Consider the following 25,393-nt stretch of genomic DNA (forward strand, 5'->3'; position numbering starts at 1 on the left):
GGAAAACATCAGAAGGTGGGATTAGCCATCATCTCTGTGGATTTGAGCGTCTGGAATTTTAGAGTTAGTACATTATTCCACAGGGTGGCAGTAACACAATATGTAATAGGAAGAATACCATCTACAGAGTCCAAGTGGAAAGTTAGTGTGTAAAAAATCATCTTTTAAATTTTACTAATTCGTGTATGTACAGCTATAAAATGTGTATTACACATGTTTATGAAATTAATAAAATTAAAATTCTTATTTTATAATTATCTAGTGTGTGTAAACAAAGCCAAAATAAACATTGTTATGACATCTGGGATTGAAACAATTTTCATGTTGATTTTTACATTGTTGTGTAAGGAATTTCAATATATGAGTGATTTTTAGTAAACTCTTTCTTAACCAAACATATTTTTTAATTATTTCAGAAAATTCTAGGCTAATCTAAAATCATTAAATATGTACATGCATCTGTTTTGTGTGTATATGTGTGTGTATCCACCAAGAGAAAACTAAGAATCTAAGATGTATTAGAAAGATTCTATAAATATTGTAATCATAAGGCAGTTGCAGAAATTATAAAAAGTTTTCACTCATAATTCTTGAGATTTTAGTAACCATTGGAACTTCAGAAAATTTCAGGAAAAAAAGCGTCTTTAAATATGTTGTTAGTAATTATAATTGAAAATTTTAAAAAGTGTGTTTTAATAAAGATAAAAATTTTAAAAATAAACATGTTGACAGTAAGGCACTAGCTATAAATTGAGAAAAGGGTACACATTTTGCATCTGTTATATAAGAATGATTCAATCAGTTAATGTAACTTGTGTTCAAATAGTCAAGGACTTATGTGAAAAATGAACAATGACAGAGGGAAAAAGTGAGCGTGTTTTTAAATTTTATGAAATTATAATTGTGACAGATTGTACACTTCCACAGCCAGCCCTGATCCCGAGTTCCTTAATTTGGACTTCTGAGGGCTCCACTGAGGGCCCATTGGGATTAGGTAAAACTTCTGTTGTAAAGCAAATCACAAGCTTTTTTTTTTTAATGGTATGTTCTTTTGACTGATTTAAGTGCCTGGTTGGACTACTTGATAAATAACGTCCGTCAGGACAGTGACAAGGTGTGTCGAAGTGTGGCCTCCAGGTTATTAGAAATGCTTGCATTTCAGGGACATGTTAGCTGTCTTTCTTTCTTTTTTAACGTAATCTTTACTGTATTTTTCCATTACCACATTTCTTTTTACTGAAAGGTATTTTATGCAAGATATTTCACTAGAACACTGTTGAGGGAACAGGAACAACTAGAGAAATCAATGCTTTAAGTCCCATGTTAATTATGAAGGCGACCCCCAAGCGCTTTCTGGAGCATCTGGAGTTTTTCCCTGCCCTGAATGCATGTGACTGTTGTTTAGGGTATGGCAGTTAAATTGAATTGTCAGTAGGGTGGTTAACCTGTTTATAAAAGTGTTTCCATTTAGGAGTAAGTTCAACTGTATAAGCAGTAACACTACACACACACACACACACACATATCATATACACACATGCATATATATATATACTGTGTTTCCTTACACATATGATGTATAATATATATTTGCATTACATTATATATAATATATTTTATATATAGCCTATAAAATGATTCAAATGAAGAATTTAAGAAAATCAAATTATTACATTTTGAGAGGGGAGAGAGAGAGAATGTCACCAGTCACTAACTTCTGTTAACCTAGAACCCGTCATTTATTCTTGCAACTTGAGGTGGTTAAAACTCAGCTGTGACCACCAAATGGCTCTTTACATAACTACTGAGGTGAACCTTGACGACTTAAGCGTTGCTCACATAAAACTTTACAAGTGAAACAGCAACATCCCCAATGTACATTTTGGGACAGGGTTTGTTATAATGTGATTTCTGTGCGACCAAGACGAGTGAAAGAATAGAGAACAGATGTGAAATCTCTTTTGAGATTTGTGCTCTGCAATGGTGTGGAAAAGATGAAACAGATGAAACAATTAGAAAATGTCAACTCAAACAATCGACGTGAAATAGGGAAAAGCTCTTAACATAATAGTTCAAACCAGCACATTGAAATCATGGAAAAGTGATTTTCTCCACATTTATCTTTAGAAAAAGCTAAAATGTGGAACTTAGAATATTGGTTTGGGATTACTAAATTGGTAAAAGTCAGTATGTGTTAAACTGCCACTTTATTAAATACTTGTTAACATCATTAAATTTATCTTCTATATTTTATAACATTTACATTTAATGACTCTCAAATATTTAAATTATTATAATTTAAGAACCATCTCAGTTAAATTTTTAAATATCAGCATATTTTATAGCATGTTAGAAACTATTTTGATTTTCTTTAGAAATCCTAGGAGCTTAAAGCAACTAAAAGTGTAACGATGTCCTTTATGAACACATTTTTATAACCACGTACCTTGAAATAGGGAAATTTTCTCTTGTGCAGTACTTGGCAAATGGATAATATGTTTTAACCAGGTAGAACAAGTGAACTTAGATTGGACCTGAAAGATACTGTTTCTATTAATGAGCCCTCCGGCATGTCCCTGCCATAGGATCCGGGTGTGGTGCAGACCACTTACGTACTACTGCAAACAGAGTCACTGAAGTCTGTGGTGATATTTCTCCCTCTGGTGCCTTCCAGAATACTTTACTGATCTCAGCTTTGCTTGTCACAGTAATCAACTGAAAAACATGCTTTTATATTTTACTTTAGCTCTTTTGCTGTGCAGTTCAATTAAATAGTATTCAGACTAACAGATACCTATTTTTCAATTCCCCAGGTGCGAGTATTCACATTTTCAGTTGGTCAACATAATTATGACAGAGGACCTATCCAGTGGATGGCGTGTGAAAATAAAGGTGACAGCTTTCTTCTTGACCACATTTTATTAGAAAAAAAGTAATTTGGTAGTTGTAGTTTTTAAATACTATTTAAAATAATCTAAAGTCATAGCTAATTTTTATAGGTGCTGAGGCAAGAATAAGCTACTGAGCATATTTTCTATGGGGAAACCCACAGCACAACAGTGTCCCATTATATAAAAGTCAGACATGGGTTGTATTATTGTAAGTTCGTAAGTGTTATTGAATGATGCTTAATGAGTCTTATCAAATACAACCTTACCTAAAAAACTAAGAATGAAAGAATATCTGAATTACATAAAACTTAGACATAAGAAAGTGTGACATGTACATTTTTTATACAGTTAAATTATTGGTTTTAAAAAATGTATTTTTATGTATCCCTAGATATTTATATTTTGTTAGTAAATCTCTATTTCCATTGTACTCAGAAAAATACAGTTGCTATTTGAAAAGTAAACAGTGATCACATAGCAACAAAAATAACCTAAATTTATTCTGAAAGTTATATTTAGGCAAATGTTTTATATAAATATAATTATAAGTGACTCATGGTCATGCATCTTTAATAATTAATGAAAAATATTTTTAATGATACCATGTTTCCTACTACTTTGTAGAAAAAAACATTTATTTTATACAATGTAAGATAATGTAGCAAAATTTCTAATAAACTACACATTTGTTATGAATATACATTAATCAAACATTTTTAAAATTTATCAGTGGCATTAATATTTTAGTGTTTGCACAATTAAGATGAAACATGATTTTTTACAAAGTGATTAATAATTGTGTGACCTTTTATTATATTTTCATAAATATGTGTATATATGTTTCAGGTTATTATTATGAAATTCCTTCCATTGGAGCAATAAGAATCAACACTCAGGTATGGTTTTTAAAAACTTGATTGGGTTTTTTTTTTCAGTTATAAGATATTTTTGCTTATACCTGTGTAATATGCAGAAAATAGGTAAAAATGAAAATATCTTATTACATTTATATATAATATTACATTTGTAACAAAATGGTGACTAATATGGCAATGTATTGGTTCATATTTCAAAAAAGTTTCAAGTGTTTTCAAACTCCTTATAAATAAATATATTGTTCTTCTCAGATGTGAAGACACCATACAAAATAAATAAAAATCAAAATTACTACTAATCTTATCTCATGTAATTTGAACTTTATTTTATTGCAAATAATTCAAATGAGTTTTTTCAAGTTGTAGGTACCACACAGAAAATTAAACAAGTAAGGTCTTAATCAGAATTTAGATACATCCTCAAATCCCTGTAAATATTTACCCCTGAAAATATATTTACTTATTTAAAATAAACTTACGACAGAGATGGTTTTTCTATAGCCATTTATTTGAAAACATGCCTGCTAAATAACTTTGTACGTTGAAGCAGTTATTTAATCTATGTTATTTTAAGAGTTCATAAATTACTATTTAAATCATTCCTCAATCTTGAACATAACTAAGGGTCTTTAAAATAGACTTAGTCAAAATTTAGCATAAATAACATGGAATTTGTGGAAACGAATACTGAATACACTGAATGTTGAGATGAAACAGCAGCTGCATTTGAGTCTGATGTCTAGATTTGGCACAGCGTCACATTTATTTTTTGATATGTTTAAATGTAGTTTTGAATTCCAGCCAAAAAATCTGTGATATGAAAGCAAATACATGGCTGCTTTATTATTTCAAATTTGTACAATTCCATCCAGTAAATCACAGAGCTTTAAAATAGTTTAGATTAGCATAAAACAATTCACAAGGAACGTATTTCACTTATCATTGGCTTTATCACAGAAAGAGAATGTTTTGATTGTTACTAGGAAAAATTGGGGTAGATATATTGTATAAATAATATAATTCAAATAATGTTGATTCAAAGTATGTAGACCTACCATTAAAGGAGTACCCAAAGTCGGAATTAAATGATTACATACTTTCTGTCTTAATAATTTTAATTCCATATTCATTTTTAACTCTCGATAATTTTTCTTCCATGGAGATGATTTCTTTGACACAGCATTCCTACTTTTCAACCATTTAACTTTTTTTTCATACATAGGAATATTTGGATGTTCTGGGAAGACCGATGGTTTTAGCAGGAGACAAAGCTAAGCAAGTCCAGTGGACCAATGTGTACCTGGATGCCCTGGTAAGAGGTGGTTGTTCTACTAAAAACTGCCGTCGTAAAAGCACACAGCTGACTTCTTTGTAGGTGACATTTCTCTTTTCCTCTTCATTAGATCTTTCTAAAATAACTTCTATCAAACATTTTTTACTAGAATTCACATATAAAACTATACTTTTGTGTAGTAGAGAACTACAAATATAAAGTGTTACTTTCTTTTCTAGTTGATCCATTGAGAATATAAACTTTCTAACCTAGAATCTTGAATTTATGGGAACATCAATAATTTTTTGAATATCTATGTAAAAATATTCTGCCCTGGCTGGTGTAGCTCAGTGGATTGAGTGCAGGCCTGCAAACCAAAGGGTTGCTGGTTCGATTCCCAGTCAGGGCACAAGCATGGGTTGTGGACCCCAGGAGGGGGCATGCGAGAGGCAACCACACATTGATGTTTCTCTCCCTCTCTTTCTCCTTCCTTTCCCCTGTCTCTAAAAATAAATAAATAAAATCTTTTTAAAAAATTCTGAAGGTCATGTGAATTAGTACCCATTACTACAGGTTTTGAACAAGAATTTTGAAGTATGTTTAAAGTAGACTTCCTATAGCAGAAGCATGTGTATCCTCCACTAATCAAGCCAGATCCAACACAACTCAGAAACGCATACACTTAGGCAAAAATTCTAGCTTATCTTGTCCTCACTGGTGCAGCTCAGTTGGTTGGGTGTCATCCTGCAAAGCAAAGGGTCGCTGGTTTGTTCCCTGGTATTCCCTGGCTTGGGTTAAAGGCCAGGTCCCCAGTAGGGAGTGCACAAGAGGCCACCACACATTGATGTTTGTCTCCCTCTCTCTCCCCCAATTCCCCTCACTCTAAAAATAAATAAAATCTTAAATAAATAAGTACAATCTTTTTTAAAATGTTGACCTTATCCTGACTTCACAATAAGCCTAATCACCTCTTCAAATAAAATCTCTTGCTTAGGTCAATCCCAGGTATTTATGAAATGGGCTATCAGAGTGATCAAATCTGGCGTGAAATAGCAAAACATGTAAAGTTGTCTATTACATGATTAAAATTTCAAGCAGGTACTCCATTTTATTTTACAGGGGTGGTTTTCAAATGTGGGTGATTTTGCCCTTCACAGGTCACTTGGAAATATCTGTAGATATTTCTCACATGGTGACTGAGGTGGAGAGGGGTTGATGCTAGCATCCAATGGATCAAGGCCGGGGATGCTGCTAAACATCCTAGGAGGCACAGAAGAGCTTCTCACCCCCACCACACACACACAGCGAAGAATCATCCAGTTCAAGTTGTTAATAGGGCTAACGTTGAGAAATCTGCTTTTAATGTAAATTTTACTTTCCTTATGTGAAAGTTATAGATAGTAATTACCAGACTTAAGATTTATTCACATGCTAAATGTTAGTAAGATTTATTAATGATTTTGCTAATGTAATATATTAGAGGGAATCAAAATACTAAGCTCTGAAAAGTACATGCTGATTCAATAACCCATTTTCCTACTTGAAGTTCAGTTACATGCTGATTCTACTTTTCTGAATGCAACGATAAACCCAAAGGGCAAAATGCAACCCACTTAAAATTACTTATCACTTGGTTCTTGTAAAATAAACATATACAGGAAGTTAGAAGAAAAATAGGCACTATTAGCAGCAGCCTCGCATGCTAAGACAGATAACGGGAAGCTTGCTTACCTCAGGCCCTAGTTAAAATTACTTTCCAGTGTTCCCTCTTGACATCACATATTTACTTAAGGTCACATGGTCATCTAAAGCTATGGTCAAATTTTTCGCTTTCCCAAACCATCATAGTGCAGAGTGTGATAGGAGGAGCCAATAATTATGCCCTGCTGTATTTCCTGTGACCAGAAGTTCATTAACCAACATGCGTGCATTGTTGGTAAGGTTCTTACTGATAGCACAAATGTCAGTAGGAAGACATTTTGGTTCTAAACACGCTGTTCTATAAGCTGAAACTAAATGTTAAAAAAGAATGCAGAGTATTCTTTTTACTGACTTGAAAATGAAAAGTGACCCATCTTGTATTTCTAAGTATTTGTTTATAATCTCTGCACATAACAGATTCAAATCGTATGCTGGTCAAAATAACAGTTATGTTAAAAAGGAAAAACTAAAAATACTCCAATCAAAATGTAATAAAAAATAATGAGCAAGTGAAAAGAGCTCAGGAAATTCAGAAAAAAGAAGCCATATAAGGATGAAGTAGGGTAAAATTTAAAAAATGGTGACATATTAGCTGATTCATGACTTCAGGTAAGGTTTCTGTAGTAAGTGATGGCAGTGAACCACACATGGGGTGCAGTGTGGAAGTTACGGAAGTGTTGGGTGCATTGAAGGAGTGACATCTCAGTTATTTTTGGAGATAATGGGAGATAAGGACAGAAACAAGACTGGGACAGTATTGGGAGATTAAGTAAGTTTTTTGAAAAAAAAAAGGGAGAAAAGAGCTGGACTGTAGAAAATAAATATCAAATATATTCCAGGAGAGCAGAAGTCTTGTTTAAATTTTCTTTTTTATCCTCTGGAGACTTGTACAGTGCCAAGGAATAGAGTACAAGTTTTTTGACTGCTTTATAAATAAGGAAGAAAATGAAAGTTGGACACTAATAAGTGTATCCATGAATTTATCTAATATATGAGTCTACTATCTCATTTTAGAACACATTATAATATTTATAAGCCAGCTAGGGTATTCTATACAAGTGCAAAGTGATCCAAAGAAAAATATTATATCCATATATATTATTTTATACTATACTAGGATGTATAAAACTATGCATATATATTATAACTCAAATAGAAAGTTTGCCAAAAGGGATCTCTAATGAATTATCTTTTGGGTACTAGCTTTATGAATGATCTGTAACCTTGATTTTATTGAGGTGAAATATTTTCATTGTGAATATTAATTTGCATATTTAATTAAGGATTTTTTTCATTGCAAATATTCTTGTTTAGGACTAGAGAGCTTATGTGTGTATCATTGTGCACCCAAGTATGTGCAGTTGTTTTCTTAACTTTATTCATCTCCCCCCCCCCCAAATTTGCTATCTTGTTCTGCCAAAAGCCTCTCTGATCGTCCTTCCTTACCTGATTCAGTTTCCATTGTTTTGGCCCTTCCCACATGCACAGTCTTAAACCACACAGCCTAAGACACTTTCTCCGTGAGCCATGCTGTTATTGGAATGAGAAGAGGGGCCATGATATTTGGATGTAATGTTATTATTCACAAGAACATTCACTAATATTTTTAACTAACATCATCAACAATTTTTGGATTATTTACATAGTGACTGCTAAAAGTGGTGTTTGACACCATGAAATAGTGGTGATATATATTGGGTTGGTCAAAAAGTCTGTTTAGTTTTTTTTTTTTTTTTTAATTTATTTATTGTTATTTAATTACAGTTGTATGCCTTTTCCCCCCTCCCTTCACCCCACCCCAGGTGTTTAGTTTTTTCTGTAAAATAAAAGATATATTTTTCATTTCCACCAATAACTTTATTGATTTGAATATTTTGAGTATGTTGGCTATCTCCCATGTGATATTACATTGATTGTTTCAATTAATGTCTCGATTTGATCGCTGCAACTTCAACTGGTCCACCTGGCTGGGGAGCAACGTTCAATGAGAAATCTCCAGCACGAAATTTCACAAACCACTTTTGACATGTTCAATCAGTCACAGCACCTTCTCTATACACTGCACAAATCTCTTTTGGCATTTCAGTTGCATTTTTACCTTTCTTGAAATAATAAAACATAATATGCCAAAATGTTGATTATTTTCTTCCATTTTCAATATTAAAATGACTATACAAAAATTCACCAAGTTTGATTTTTTTAAATGCACGTTGAGTTGACAGCTGTCACAATACAACCTAACAAAATTGTTTCAAATGAAGTTAAAGACAACTAAGTGGTACTGGAGCCAACTTACAGAAAAAAACCAAACAGACTTTTTGGCCAACCATTTATGTATATTTGTTGCAGATGACAGTAATAAAGAAAAGGCAAACTCTGACTTGAAAATCAGTTCATTTAGACTAGCCCATGCGTTCATTTAATATGTGACATTATCTACATACTGATTTGTTATTGCTATAGTAAACTGCTCTGACTAGTCTTTCACAAATGATGCCTGAAGTTTTTCTTTTGTCTGCATCATTGTGCTTTGTCAAGAGCTACTCTTTATGTTGGAGGGTATTTAGAGGCAATATTGCTTCTTTATTTTTTAATTCTATTTTATTGATTATGCTATTACAGTTTTCCCAATTTGTCCTCCTTTGCCCCCTCCACCCAGCTCTCCCACTTCATCAGGCATCCCCACAGTGTTCACCAAAAATACCCCAGAAATGCAGGGGCAGTACGCACTTCTCCCATTCGTAATGTTATCCTGCTCCACATTTGGGATTTAGCATGAAGCCTTGGGCTTGGGCATGAAACACAAAACAAGAATGAAGCCTCAACAAAGGAAGGTAAATAAATCACTTGAAGTACATAACAGTTTAGGATCACTCTGCTCACGGAGACCCCCGATGTTAGGTGAACTATCACTGTGAAGAAGAGAGGAGGGGCAGGCTTACTGAAATGTTTAGTGTCAGTTGATTCTTTAAAAATTGAAGTTATTTGCAGTGCTCTTGTAGAGTAATATTTTAGATGTTTCATAGCTGGTGAGCAGATCTTTATTATTTCTACTACTAGTTTTTTTTTGCCATTCTTTATATAATATAAAATGCAGTGTCAGATATCAAAGACTAATGCAGTATAACAGACTTTGAATTGTAATTTTAATTTGCCTTTTTTCTCTGAATCTATTTTAGGAACTGGGACTTGTCATTACTGGAACTCTTCCGGTCTTCAATATAACTGGCCAAGTTGAAAATAAGACAAACTTAAAGGTTAAAAGTTAATTGATAACATTAATAATAATAAATGATGAACTATGACTTTGAAGCTCAGTGTGGATAAGATATTTCTATAAGGAAGTACATACAGTATAACTGTCTGTGGGTCATAAGTAAAAGGCAACAGCTGCTTATGTGATAACCACCTGGGGAAAAGGAAATACAGGTCAAGTTCTCTGCTTCCCCAGAAACAAGATTCAACTTAACTCCATGTAACTGTGACCTGACGAGAACACAAGTTCAGAGACTGGGAGTTGTTATGTGATAAAAGGGCAATGCCATCGTGTGCACATTTTTAAATGCATCTAGGATATTCATGTATTTCAGAAAGAAAGTCTAAATGAAACCACGGTGATGTGTGTACCACGTGTACATAGGTGTATTTAATGAGTCATTCCTCCTCCAACTCCCATTCAAACAATTGTTGTTTTAATCATCATGTAACTTAAGGATCTGATTCAGATAAATAGTTCTTTTTATTTTTTTTATCTTTAAGGTTCAGGAAAAATACTTGAGTTTCATGAAAAATATTTATTTCTGTAACACTGGTATATTGCCAATGCAATAAAAAATGCTACCCACCTAAAATTCTGAAAGTTCTGAAAAATATGTATCCTTTACTTGTTAATTTCCATTTCTTACTTTTTAAGTACTTTTGGCTTAAAAGTAGGGTTGCATTCTTATTTCTTAGTTTGCATAAAAAGGAATTGAAGAATGCTGGGAAATACTAAATTTTCATTTTGCAGTTTGGTTGACATTCTTGATTTGAGGGACATTTATTTCCAGTTTATGATATAATGAAACCTATTACACACAAGCATTGTTTGTTTCGTTATTATAAATTTCAGTTGAGCTCCTTATTTGAATAATGTAGCCATAGAAAGCATTGGTTATTCCTCTTTGGAGGCCCATTACCATTGTTAAATATCTGTGAATCATAATATAATCCACAAAGGAGTAATTCTCTTATCTCCTCATATGACTGTATAAGGATTGCTGTAATATGGGACTTTGCTCAAACTAGGATTGGTTCACAAGAAACAGCATCGTTGTTGACATAATTTTCTCATTCTTTGTGCACCTAATGTTTAAAGAGTTCTTATAATATAGACTGGATTTCATAATTTTCTTTGTAACATTTCCATTTATTTTACAATTTATATAATTCTATTTAAAACAAAAATACTGCCCTGGCTGCTGTGGCTCAGTGGATTGAGTGCCGGCCTGTGAAGCATGGGCTCACCAGTTCAATTCCCGGTCAGGGCACATGCCTGGGTTGCGGGCCAGGTCCCCAGTAGGGGGCACATGATAGGCAACCACACATTGATGTTTCTCTCCCTCTCTTTCTCCCTCCCTTCCCCTATATCTAAAAATAAATAAATAAAATCTTTTTTAAAATTCTGCATGACATAAAAATAGAAAGTGTTAAGAAATAAAATCAGAATAAAAAATTCTGGGTATAAACATATGTAAATTCTGGGTATAAAACACACTACCTTTTTGCTCTCTTATAGAACCAACTGATTCTTGGTGTGATGGGAGTTGATGTGTCTTTGGAAGATATTAAAAGACTAACACCACGTTTCACAGTAAGATGCCACTTACCCTTTTAATATCTTTTCTATTTTAAAACTCTGTACTTATTTAATTTGTCCATAAAGCATTAAATAACTCTCAAAATTTGTGCAGTTATATTAGCAAGGGAACTAAATGTTAAAAGGATCCTTGAAATAAAAAATGAGGATACTGTGTTATCCTTGTTTATGCTTTAAAATGTATATTTAAGATTTTTTTAAATGAGAATCTCTATCTAAATGTTTTTTTGTTGTTGTTGATATTGTGGTTTGTTTGTTTCCAGCTGTGCCCCAATGGCTATTATTTTGCAATTGATCCTAATGGTTATGTTTTATTACATCCAAATCTTCAGCCAAAGGTATGTATATAACTTGTTTACAGTGATTAGTGTCCTATAAAATTAATGATTAATGTTATTAATAGGCTTGTTCTTTGAAATTTCACTATCTAGCACAAAATAGAAGACAATGTTATTCTACCTGTAATGGTAATAGATGACGAGACCACGGTTTATAAAATATGAAGGTTGAAAGCACTTCTCATTTTCTCTTACCCATTTAGCTATCCAAAATTTAGCTAACCAATATTCTTATCTTAAAAATAAGAATATCACCACTGGGGCCTGAGTTCCACACACCGCACTTGGAACTTTGTTTGAGGTTGTAAAGTAGTGAAGGCCATGGCCGCACCCCGCTGTGAACCGAGAAACGTCAGCGATGTTCCACAGTGCGTAGGCCACGATTTCTGTGGCCCTTTTCTTCTTGTATCATCTCTCCCTTTCATCTTCCAGAGGTTTTTTTTTCCCTAGTTTTGAACAGACTTGTAAAAATCTGTACCCAGTTCAATAAGTAAGACTCCACGGGATGGGCTTCAGAAATGGGAAGTGTTCATTAATCAGTGAGTTATCAGAAAGTAACAAAACTCTGTAGATCAACCATTTTATCTTAATCTTTATGTCTATATTTTTAAGATATAAAGTATTTTCTTAAATATCTCAACTTTTTTCACTTTTTATTAATGCTCACAGATAGGGTGAAATTTATTTACTAGTTAAAATTGGTAAAATCTTGTAATTGTACTTTATAAGCATTTTCAAGTTGTTAACTTTGACAATAATACTGAAGATTATTTAAACTACGCTGTAGTGAAATATATGTAGACTTCCCCACGCTACCTTCTATTTCCTAGTCATAGATATTTAATGTGAGTGATATTTTAGGACATATGCAAATATATGAGCAGGCACACACATACACACATAAAGTTGAGCATTTAAATATTGTCAAGTCAATATAACAACCATTAATATTGAACGCAAAAACATAATAAATGATTATAATGAATGTCTATTCTAATTTTTCTCACATTGGAACTTATTACCATACAGTTTCTCATGATCTAAATATTTGCAATTAAATATAGCTGCTGATCACCCTACATCATTTTGAAAGTTATTTTATTATACATACAATATAGGTATTTTTCACATGATTATTAGTCTATCAGAGTTCTTTCTAAACATGTCATATTAAAGTCTTCCCAATAGAGTTGTTTATGAGTGGCTAAGCAGTCTATGATTTTGCATAGTTGAACACTTTTTCATTTTAAGAATTAAAAAATGGAGATATTACTTTTGATTTTTGTATATCCAGTCTATTTTGAATTATGTTATCATAACTAAAGTGACTAAAAGTAATTGCAATGTAACGTGCTGAAGGGTGTGAAGGATCCCTGTGTTCATGATTGCAGGTCTTAATCCACTCTCCAAAGGAAACTAAAATATGTCACAGACAAACTAATACAATGTAATGTGAATAATGCACATATAAAGTATATATAAAAACCCATCAGTTACACCTAATAAAACTTTAAAAAGATTTTCCCCTTTTCTGTATTCTTCTACGAACAACCAATATTTATATAGAAAATATTTTATTACTATTTGAATGATATTAATATATATGTGGCTTATATTAAGAATTAATAGAAATTCATACAATTATAAAAAAACATAAATTCCATAAAAATCCTTATTATATCCCAGGTATGCCAGGTAGTTTTCTCAGGACTATATTAATTTTTCATATTTTATATAAAATTATTAAAAGCAAGTATGCAACAGAACATTTAGAAAAAATATTTTAGAAACCATTTCAGATAAATATTGTTGAGAATATACTTTTTTCTGAAATTCATACTTGTGAATTCTCATCAACATGTTAAATATTATGATTTCTATTTTTTTAAGGGAAAAGTATGCTTGATTTTATTCAGACCTTTATGAAGAGTTATAAACCAATTCAAAAATCTAGAAATTCCACTGAGGACATTCAAGATACCATACATAACACTTTCATCAATCTGGTCTTGTAGCTATTGCATTCACGGCAGTTCTGCGTATGTACACCAGTGCCTATGTAGTCCTTATTCCAAATTGTCCTACGGAGGAAAATGTCACCAATATAGTATGACTCTTCTTACCGCTTTTAGACCCCAACTTACTCATTGTGTACAGGTATAAGCAACTAACTACTTAGTTGTATCTATTCATATCGCCACACCAAGCATTTATGTATTCAGGAATATAGTATTTTCTTCAAAATGACCTTCCTTTTATTTTCCATCATTTTTATGTAGGACACAATACTATTTTTGTAAGTGGTGTATATAGATGAAAGTTTGTTTTGACAGATAGTAGACTGGGTGTGCAAACACACTGGTTATAAAAAGGCATAAGTGGGCCTGGTAAAACTGAAGCCTGCTGCTATGTGTAGGCCCACAGTACTAAGACAGTGCAGTTTGTTTAGCAAATCTGTCTCCTTCCCAGTTTTTTACTGTTACAAACAAAACTGCTGTGAACAGCACAATTTCTATTTTGTGGGTAATGGTTTATGATACATGGATAGGTACAAGAACATCAGAAAGGGATGATATAGTGTGTAAGACAGCTGTTTTAGAAATTGACAAATACAAAGGACCAATATAGTAACAGTAGGTATGTTAACAAAATTCATTCTAATTCTTTCATCAGCAATTACCAATAGAAAAAAAGGAAAATAATGATGATGATTTATTTCAAAACTCATTTTATTATTTTTCCATTTTTGTTTCATTGACATAATCAGATTAGGTACATATTAGGTATCTCATTTTGATCAGTCTTAAGAACTATTTATCATAAAAGGAATTGTGCATACTCTATGTTTTAGAAGTCAATACTCAAAACAAATCCACTCCCCCTGTGTTGTCCATGTCCATGAGTCATTTTTCCTTTTGGGGGAATATGAGGAGACTAAATGGTAAAGGGAAAAAATACAATAAAGATTAAATTAAAAAATAAAACAAATCTATAGTGTTATGAATGAATTCTCCCTTAGTTCCACAGATATAACATTTGGTATCACTTGGGCTCAATTTGTAAGGGTTTAAAATTGACTTTGTAAATAATCCTATGATATTTATATTTTAACACATTTGAATTATGTAAATTCTATAAATTATTTTTTCTTTTTTTTAATCAGCATAAAATTGTCTGAGACAAACCATATTTCTCACTTCCCACTTCCTTACTTTTTTCCTAGGAAAAAAGGAGAATATTAATAGTCATTTCCCTAAAAAGACTTTTTGAGTATTCTTACTAGCTTAACATTTTTTATTTACGGAAAATATTTTTAAACTTGTATTTTATTTATTGACTCTTCATGAACTCTATGATACCTGTTTCTGGTAAAGGAAATATCTGATCAAAATTGATTATAGGCTAGAACCCTCACCTATGTTGAAATGTAGTATGATGAATTTCCATCTTTCTGTTGCTTTAGCCTATTGGTGTAGGTATACCAACAATTAATTTAAGAAAAAGGAGACCCCATGTTCAGGTAACTGAATGTAGTTAGCAGTGCCTTCAAATTTGCAAAATCGGAGTCAAAATTAAGCTTCTTATTCTAAAAGTATATGATTAATGCCGCCTTTCCTGACATCAAGCTTCCAGAGCATGAGATGAAGATGAGCATCATTTCTCAATAAGCTGGAGCAAAAATGTTATTAATGATGGCAGAGGGTATGCATTGGCTAACTAAAAATTGCTAGCAAATTATGTAATAATAATGTTAACAATCAGTGTAATCATAATCAAATGGCTTCTAAAAATAAATTGATTAAGTATTGTGAAATTAGTGTCAAATCTGTGTAATCCTAACAATTTGTTTGTAAAATTAACTTCTAAGTGGCATTAAAATACAATTCTGATGTGATAGTTTCTATGAGCCATAAAATTTAAGCCAAAATTTTTAAATTTCTAAATGCATATTTTTAGATTAGAAATTAGAGAAATTTCCCTTTAGCCAGTTAAAGACGTCCAAAATTTAAAATAGACATGAATTGTTGTTGCTTTGGAAGCTCATTGCAAATTTTTTTTCCTTTGGCAAGAAAATTTAAACTTTATTATATGCATGCATATTTCTTTAAGTACCCTAAAATAATTAACATAAAAGGATACTTCCTGTGGTTTAGTACATGTAGTTTAGTAGGAGAATTTAGAACTTTAAAAATAGTTCAGTGTGATTTAAGGTTTCGGAAGAAAGCTTATATTTCTTACAAAAGGAAGTTGGTGGCATAATAGAGGCGGTCCCTTACTTATGATGGTTTGACTTACAATTTTTTGACTAGCCGTGGTGCAGAAGCAATATGCATTCAGTAGAAATCGTACTTTGATCTATTTCTGGGCTAGCGATATGTGATAGGACACTCTCATGATGCTGGACAATGGTAAGTGTTCTGAGCACGCTGAAGTAGGTTAGCTGGAGCTATGGTTTCAGTAGGTTAGGGTAGTAAATGCATTTTCAGCTTAGAGTATTCTCCATTAATGATGGGATTTGGGGGACCTAACCTCATCATAAGTTGAGGAGCATGTGTAATGGAGAGGTAGTATGATATTAAGAAGAAATCCTTCAGCCAGAAATTAGTGGAGGTGAGGTTTAGTTTGCTTCTACTTACAGCCATCACTGTAAACTTGAGTAATTAATCCCCATAGTACTTCAGTTTTTTCATTTGAAAAGCAGGAGGATTGAAGTAATAATTGTTTTCTACCCCACAAAGTATATCTGCCTAGGAAATAAAATATATCTAAACATCAATTTTCAGGCACTATTTCTTGAAAATTCTTATTTAATTTGGCCAGGGATACAATCCAGCCTTCTGTTAGTCTTTAAGCTAATCCAGGCTGTTCTGAAGAGTAGAACCACTGGATTAGTAACTTCAGGTTCCTTCCAGCTTTCTGATTCCATGACAATTTGAATCTCATGTTGTTGACATCAATCCTTATGTCTTTATGATTCCTGTGGAGGTTAAAATTATACTTCAGTCTTTCCTTGATGTAATTGTTTTATGTTACTCTTGCATGTTTCATTCTGTGTTTTTCTCTTAGCAATCATGTACATCTTAGTGAATTTTTATTTTTGTAGTATTTTCATATATTGCATGTAAATATTATGATATAATTGAAAGATGAGCAACCTGAAAATTGGTTTGTTTTATTTTTGTTTTCCTTTAAGGAAACCCCAAATGGCAAACTAGCAACCACACAAGACTTCTGAAATTTGGGAATATTTTTAGAACTACGTATGTAGTACTTTTAATAATACTAATTATTTCGATTTACAATTTGTTAACAACATTACCTTTTATTTTAGGTCCACAAATTATGTGGTTATTCTGTCAGTTGATAATCAAATTTTACAAATAAGAAATGTTTGATATTTAAAATATCAGACAAAAGTATTGGAAGTGGAGGAACTTGATTCTAGTTCTCAAGCCTCTCTTGGTGCTTTCTTATTAAAGATTCTGGTTTTGAACTTTTCAATCACTGTGCCTGTGATGGGTCTTTTAAAAAATGGTCAGCCAGATTGCCATTTAAAAAGTACACTGACATGTTTCTTTTATGATTTCATTTTCTTCTCTGTGTCTTTATATGTTGGATTGGGACATGATCTTCATATTACCAATTCTTCCTGATAATGCCTCCTCCATGCATGCTGTTTGGGTCTGGTCATGCTATGCATTATCCATTGCATGTAAGATAATACTCTTATTTATGTTTTGATTATTTTGACTTTGTTGTGCAGTGAGTTTATTAAGATTTTAATGCTGGTATGATGGTGTTTGTGTGAGATAATTTATTTCATGGGACTTTTAAAATAAGCAATTCTGAATAATATTGTCAACTTGAGAGTATCCTTTTGTTCTCAGTTTTGTTATTTTAAAGAAAGGATTATAATTATTTTTAATGTTGATTTTTATGTTCTTCTTATGAAATATGCTACATTTCAAATCAACAAGATGCTGTCCAAACAATGGTCAGTGTTGAACAATACAATACTTATTTTCAGTATTCTAGAATCTTCTGATTCTAGATATTGAATTCATAAGCAGTGAATATTTTTATAAATTTGCCTTTAAAAATCCTCATTCATCAAAACCCATGGGAATCATAAACTTTTATTGTTTAAGTGGAGTTACTCTTTGAAGGAAGGCATTTTTGTTAGAATTATAAATTAATACATGCCACATGTACATAATTTATCATCATTTGTGATAAATAAGATATTGTTAATTGCAATCTATTTTAATTTGGTTAATGTCTTGGGTAGTCAGTCTTCCTAAAACAGTGTTTAAATAATGATGATCTGAATGTATTTTTTAAGAGCCTTGAGGCTGAAATTAGTAAAATTCCAGTGACCTTGCACTAATACAGCATAGTTTGTACTTATTACTTCTACCTAATTAATGGTCATAGTTAAGTGGTATTTGTTTTATTAAACATTAAATATCCAGTTTCTAAAATGTTGCAACCATAAAATTATAGACACATTATTATTTTATTGTTCTAGTGAACTACGAAATTCTACTATGGCATGTTGCACTTAGCAAGTGCTATATGATAATCAGTATAGTTTTGTTTATCAGTTAGTTCAATAAGTTTTCATTTTGTAATTGACAAATTTTTAAATTGTCGTATGAGGTGAATTTGCTAGGCTAACTCTTAATTTGTTATATGTATAAATAAGTAAAGAACCTTCCTTGTTCCACAGTGAATTTTATTTATTGTTGGGCACCTGCAAGAAGTAGCAGTAGGAGTTGCTAAAAACAGGGAACAGAATTTAGTGAACCCAGGGGGTATTATTCTAGTTAAATTACAATAGCTAATCTTTATTAAAGTCCTTATTACTTAACCACAAATTCTATCATATAAAATGAACTTAATCTTACTTGTTAAAAATATATAAAGTTCCTGAGAATCAAATATAGGAAGCAAACTTATATCTTTATGCATTTTAAGAAGGAAGAATACATTTAGATGAGTTTGTTGGGCTTAGAAAATTCAAACATAGTTTTTAAAATATTGTCTTCCATTTAATTTTTTCTTTCTTTATAAATACAAATATAAAGTATATTTATATAATTCCTTTGTTTTATTACTAAATGTTATCCACCTGGTTATATTTTGCCCCTTTCCATCCTAATTTTGAAAAAAAGCTGTGAGTGGATCTTCAAAAGTCATTTCCCCCTGGAACTTGTGATTCTAAATGGAGTATGTAATGCAGCACTCAAAATCAGACCGTCTTTAGTTGGTGATTAATAATTATAATCTGCTACACTTAAAGCTCAAATTCCTGGCATAGTAATTATTATTTTAAAAATATATATGAAAGAATATATCTTTATATAAGTATATTGTCAGCTATTTATTATGCCTTAGGTAAGTAACTTTTACAGATTAATTTTATATTTAAATATTAATTGAATTATTCTACATATGGCATCATTAACAATGTCATATATGCTTAAATATTATTATTTTTTATGTAGAACCCCAAATCTCAGGAGCCAGTAACTTTGGATTTCCTTGATGCAGAACTAGAGAATGACATTAAAGTGGAGGTGAGTGTAATCAGTGGGTTTGAACAATGCCCTCAGGTGAAATGCTGGAAACACTCATTCCGCAAGTGTCTGTCGAGCAGCTCTGTTGTATTGGGTCCTCTCTTAGGTACACAAATATGGATTTATTTTTGTCTTTAAAAACTTCTAGGTCCTGGGCTCTCCTATCCAAAAGATCCTATGAAAAGAATTAAATATTTGAAAGTGGGTGTGACTTTTGTTTGTATCGCATGGCACAGGTGGAGATAATTTTAAGTATTTCAGTATGAATGAAACTTGTAAATTTCAATAAGAAAACATATACGTGTGGAGGATGTTGCTACAGAGTTGAAAGAAAAGTTGGAGGGAAACTAACCATTCAGCCACCCCATGAGCAACATGCACAGAGAGGCTGACATGTTTGTCTCAGTGCTCTTTACTCAGAAAATTTCTATTTTACTTCAAACCAAAGTGGTTTTTCACTTCCTTTGAGAGGGTCCCCCATCAGGATAAGGATAATCATGAATAATAATAATATTTATTAAGTAGCTAATATGTGTCAATCATTGATTCTCAAGAACCTTTGAAATAGGCATTATCATCATCATCTATTATTATTATTAATCTGTTGTACTAATGATATATTTGAGGTACCAAGAGGTTAAATAACTTGTCTCATATTACTCAGCTAGTAAGTAGCAGAGGCAGGATTTGAAATGGCTTTTATACTCCAAAGTAGAGATTTTTAAGATTCTTACAGATGGATTAACTCCTTCTCTTATCTATGCGATGGCCACCTTTTTCTTTTATAATTTGTGGGTTTGAATTTGTACGTGCTGTATACATTTTATACATTGATTCCTTCATTGTACAATAGAATTTAATTATTATAATTATCCTTAGCCAAGGCGTGATGCTGGGATGTTTTGGTGATTGAAGAATATTTGGTGTACGGCCCTTTGACATGATAGAGTAGGGTCATGTAATGTTAAGGAGCTTGGTCTTTGAACTCTCACGCCACTGTGTATGTAAATGTAATTATTACTTAACCTCTCTTAAATCGGTTTCCCCTTACTGAACTTTGTAAAGTAATCAACCACTCTTTTCTTGATTACATGTCAAAAATTGATGACTCATTGAAAATATTTCATTAAGGATATCCTTATTTTTTTTAATAATGTAAAGTGACTATAATGTGCTCTTTTAAAAGAGTATTCCCAGAGAATAGCTGCAACTACTAGTAAAACCAGCCTACAATTTTCATTCAATTTGTTCTGAAATAAGGTGTAATACTTTAATAATAATACTTTGGTAGGTCAATTGAGTGCCTGCAATAAAGTAATTGTCCATTTTTCCTTAGATCCGCAATAAAATGATAGATGGAGAAAGTGGAGAAAAAACATTCAGAACTCTGGTTAAATCTCAAGATGAGGTAATAATTAAGTCAGGCTTATTCTTAAATAAAAGTATACATGTTATTAATAATATTGGTAGTTTGTTTCTCTTTTTTATTAAAGCTATATTTGTTTATAAAACAGGGGTATCTCTAGTAAATAAAAAATTTTAAGGTACTCTTTTGCTGCAGGGATATTTTCAATAGTATTTTTAACTGTAATTTTTATAAAATAATGTTGCTTTGGGTTTCTTGATTTATTCTTATATTAACAATATGTTCTTGCAAATTATATTTTATGCCTCCATTTTTATCACTATAAGAAATAAAGCACAATTTAATGCAAATGTTCTAATTGTTGCTTTCCATCTATTAATTATTTGGGGTTTTAAATTTGTTTTGTGTATTTATTTCTTGGTTGATTTATCTTAGTATACTATTTATGCACTTTGTATAACAATTGCCTTGCATTTAAATCTGAAATTAAGTCAGGAGTTAACAAAACTATCCCCATAAATCACTGATTCAGAGATGTAATAAAATTTTATTGTTTTATTATTATTCCACTGACATGGAAGAACTTTTTACTCATATAGGAGGAGCCTGAGAGTGTATAATCTATTATCAGTCACCTGTGGAGTAAATATACATTCCTATATTTGAGTATTTGAAAAAAATATAGAACTCTGAAGCTGTTAAGCTTTGAAATTCAATTATTTTATTGACAGAGAGAGAGAGAGATTGACATTGATTTGTCATTTCACCTATCCCTGCATTTATTGGTTGTTTCTTTGTGTGCCCTGACCAGGAATTGAACCCACAACCTTGGTATCTTGGAGTATTGGGATGATCCTCTGACCAAAGTAGCTACCTGGCCAGGGCCTGGTTTAAGCTTTTATATCACCCTTTTTTAAATGTAACACTTCTCCTCAGCAGATCATTCCCTAAAATGGAGCTAAGATCTAGATATGATATTTCATTTGCATGTGGCTTTCCTCATTTTAATATCATTAGGAGTCCTTACTACAAGAACATAAGGGGAGGTATATATCAATTTCAGTCTTTGCTGAAACCTGAAGTCTATGCATTCACTCAGACTTTAGCTATGCTGTTGACCCCCTTGGAGGAAAGATGTACACCATTCATGAGTTCTGCCAACTTCTCCATGTTGTTCCAGCAACCAGAACTCTGATTTGCATATTCTTTTTTCAACTTACAAGTCAATTTTGTTTCTATTCAATCACTTTGATATTTTCATTCTTCAATTTAGTGTAGGTTCTTTTTTTTTTTTTTTACCACTATTAACCTATAGAGTTTTCTTGTTATTAACAGTGAAAAAATATTATCTTGTATGTTTCCTTAATCTTATTTTGATATTATTTTTATAACTTTCTAAACACCAGGTTGCCATGATTTTGAATAGTAGCAAGTATGTAAATGTTATCTTTTTAAAGAATTTTACTAGTCCAAAAGTCTTCTGAGTACTCCTGTTTTCCCTCCTCCCATTCTCCATTCACCTAAATAAATTCATAGGGATGTCTGATGTACAGAGGCAACACTGTGTGGTTGCTATGCAATGAATTTGTCATCATATATTTTCCATCATACTTCCAATTAAAGTCCCCTTTAAGATTTATGTCTTCATCAATAATTTGTGTAAAATGATAATATCTACTCCAGGGATTGATTAAATGAGACAATGGCTAAGCGAAGTGTTCAGTATGTTGCCTAACTGGAAGTAATATTTCAGTGAATGTTACTGTTCTGATGAGGATGATGAAGCTGGAGATGACTAAAAAATTTTAAAGATATAAATATGTCATCACTACATCTAATGGAAGAAAGAATAATAATTTCTGTACTAATTGTTCAGCAGCTGTGTATGAAAGATTTCCATAACCATGAAGTTATTTAGCTCTCTACTTCCTTTCTCAGTATATTTACTTGTTTTTTCAACCTTCATGATACCAAGTAATTAGTCACTTATGACGGATAAAACCACAATAATGGCTTAATAAAAACAGTAATATGCTAATCATACATTTGGGTCTAGACATTGACTGCATTAATCTCCTGATATCACCCATTTCTCTTACCCATACCCTAGCATGGAATATCTAAGACTTATCTCACATTTCCCAGTCCTATTCCATTATTAAATTTTATTTTTCAGGAAATGTTTTCCAAGTTTGGGGGTTAATAATTTGGCATAAATCACAGAGATTTTACACTTGTAAGTCCTTAAAACTTAGTGTTTGGGTGTTTATTTTTGTCCTAAATTTTTGCTTTATACATACATGTACCCATAACAGAGTGACCATTGCATTTATAAATAGATCATCATGTTCTGCTCTTCATGTAAATTTACAAAGAATAAGAGGTGATAATAACCATGTCAAACCTTTTTCTAGAGATACATTGACAAAGGAAACAGGACATACACGTGGACTCCTGTCAATGGCACAGATTACAGGTAATCAGCTAAATAGGAAAAATGCATTGCATAAAAGAATATTCATTTCTGTGTCCTTCACCAACTTTAGTAGCCATTTTCAATGGATGAACATTAAGTCTGCATTTTCACAAGCTATTTTCAGTGTAATTAAAATAGAAATGTTACCTTTTCCAACATTAAAGTATGTAAAATCATAGGTTTTTTTTTTAAAATGAAAAATATGGGGAAAAGTTAGGAATGTAAAGTTTAGGACTGAATTTATGTCACATGTGTGACATAAATATATTTGATATTCTGTATACTTATGCTAGTAACAATAAATGTTGACAATATACCCTTAATTTGTAGTAATTACCTCCACTGACTTCATTTAAATTTGTTTACATTACTCACATGTTAGGGTGTAAATTAACTTAAATGTAAATTTATTACATCATAGTATAATCTGATATAAAATGCTCAGTTGATACAATTTATCCTCATGAGTAGCAATTTTGCAATATCCCAATCCCTCCAAATGACTGGGGCTTGGAAAATTGGACAGAATAGCACCGTATGAAAGCGTGTTAGATTCTAAGATTCTTGCCTTCTTCACTGACTTTTGAATCCCCAGCACATGAGACTGTGGCACATGGTAGACATTCTATGAATATTTATAGAAATAAAGATTAAGATTTTCAATTTCTCTCACCCTGTCAAATTCAAAGAATGGTGTCCAAACTTTCATTGAAATATTCAAGTCCAAAGGACTCTTTGGCTACATATTAATACGTATTTAATATGTAGTCTAATCAATAGCTTGTGGTGAGCTCAACTATTCCTTGACAACCTCCCCAATATACACATAAGCTTTCAGGGGAGCCGAGAGTGCTCGAATTTCCATAGAGTCCTAGTGTTGTTATCATTGGAAACTGTTGCCCTTTGTGCTTCCAGGAGGGTATACAGAGTAGATACAGAAGAGAACATAGATGTTAATGTCATGATTGAATACATGCCAGTCTTCCTCCACTTTCTCATTTTTTGACATACTTTTGAGCCTACTGAGAAACACCAGAATGACGGGTTTAATTATTTTACTTGTTTTCTGATTTCTCTCTCATTTCTATTGGGCATCTCTTTACACATACACAATCTTTATGTACTTGTGAAGGTCCTTATTTTCTCTTTCTTCTTTATGACTGTTGCTAGCTTTCCTTTTTTATTTTTGGATACAAAGGCATAACAGGACAGAGGAAATCTAGGAGCCCTGTCTCTTTAGAGACGACTTGATGAAAAAACAAAGTGTTTGCTGCAGAGTGAGGAAGGCGCTCTATGCCTTTGTTCCTTAGACGGACAAATTCTCAGTTAGAAAAGCTGCTTCCTTTTGACCCTGACAGTGATCCAGCAATGACAGGTGGTTCTGCTGCAATTATAATCATCCTCTGGGGGTTTTCAATTCTCATTAGACCCTGCCTAAATGTGTTTGTAATAGTCTCTCACATGTCCCGTACACTCAACCCCTTTTCCTCACGCACCCAGACATAATACACAGTGTGGCCAGATTGTTTATTTCTCCAGTGTTGAGCTTGTCATTTCTTGTTCACAAAACTTAACTCTCTTCCTACTTTCACCCAAGTTAAATTGGAACTTCCAGGTCTGACACTCGCATACATATTTTCTAGCCCAACCCATCTGCCCTGTCGTTTTGCCCTCGGCCCTCCCCACACAAATCACCATTTTCTGAACAGGCCCAATGTCCCTACTTCTGCGTGTTTCCCTCCTACATTCCCTTCCCCAGTCTACAGCGCTGAGCCAGATTCAATGTCTTTCTGTGATAAGTAGTTCCCTGAATCTCTGTACAAATAAATTCACAAATAGCAATTGAGAACAAAATGTTATATCTGAATTGAAGAAAAATGGCATGTATTGATTTAATGAATGAGGTACCAAAATTTCACTTAATGATTTTTGTGTCCCTAAGCCTTGATATAATTTAGAAATCACATTTTGAAATATAATAATTAATTATATTAATAGAATTTTCTCATTTTTAATGAAAAGTTTAGTTTGATAG

At 32.3% G+C, this 25,393-nt stretch overlaps 1 protein-coding gene across 7 annotated transcripts in view; it reads left to right on the forward strand.

The window, feature by feature from the left end:
- The window catches only part of CACNA2D1 (calcium voltage-gated channel auxiliary subunit alpha2delta 1), a 457,573-nt gene that overhangs the window by 383,104 nt on the left and 49,076 nt on the right, over positions 1–25,393 (forward strand). For 2 of the 7 annotated variants that reach the window (XM_053926392.2, XM_053926394.2), the window contains exons 13-22: positions 2,814–2,892; positions 3,738–3,787; positions 4,989–5,078; positions 9,920–9,997; positions 11,518–11,592; positions 11,862–11,936; positions 15,400–15,456; positions 19,445–19,516; positions 20,853–20,924; positions 23,297–23,358. In XM_053926392.2, coding sequence (XP_053782367.1) covers positions 2,814–2,892; positions 3,738–3,787; positions 4,989–5,078; positions 9,920–9,997; positions 11,518–11,592; positions 11,862–11,936; positions 15,400–15,456; positions 19,445–19,516; positions 20,853–20,924; positions 23,297–23,358 — 710 coding nt within the window. The remainder of the gene's footprint in view (positions 1–2,813; positions 2,893–3,737; positions 3,788–4,988; positions 5,079–9,919; positions 9,998–11,517; positions 11,593–11,861; positions 11,937–15,399; positions 15,457–19,444; positions 19,517–20,852; positions 20,925–23,296; positions 23,359–25,393) is intronic. The other 5 variants (XM_053926395.2, XM_053926397.2, XM_053926396.2 and 2 more) reach the window with 3 other exon arrangements.

The sequence above is a fragment of the Desmodus rotundus genome, chromosome 6, assembly GCF_022682495.2.
Source record: "Desmodus rotundus isolate HL8 chromosome 6, HLdesRot8A.1, whole genome shotgun sequence".
In the NCBI taxonomy this organism is placed as follows: domain Eukaryota; kingdom Metazoa; phylum Chordata; class Mammalia; order Chiroptera; family Phyllostomidae; genus Desmodus; species Desmodus rotundus.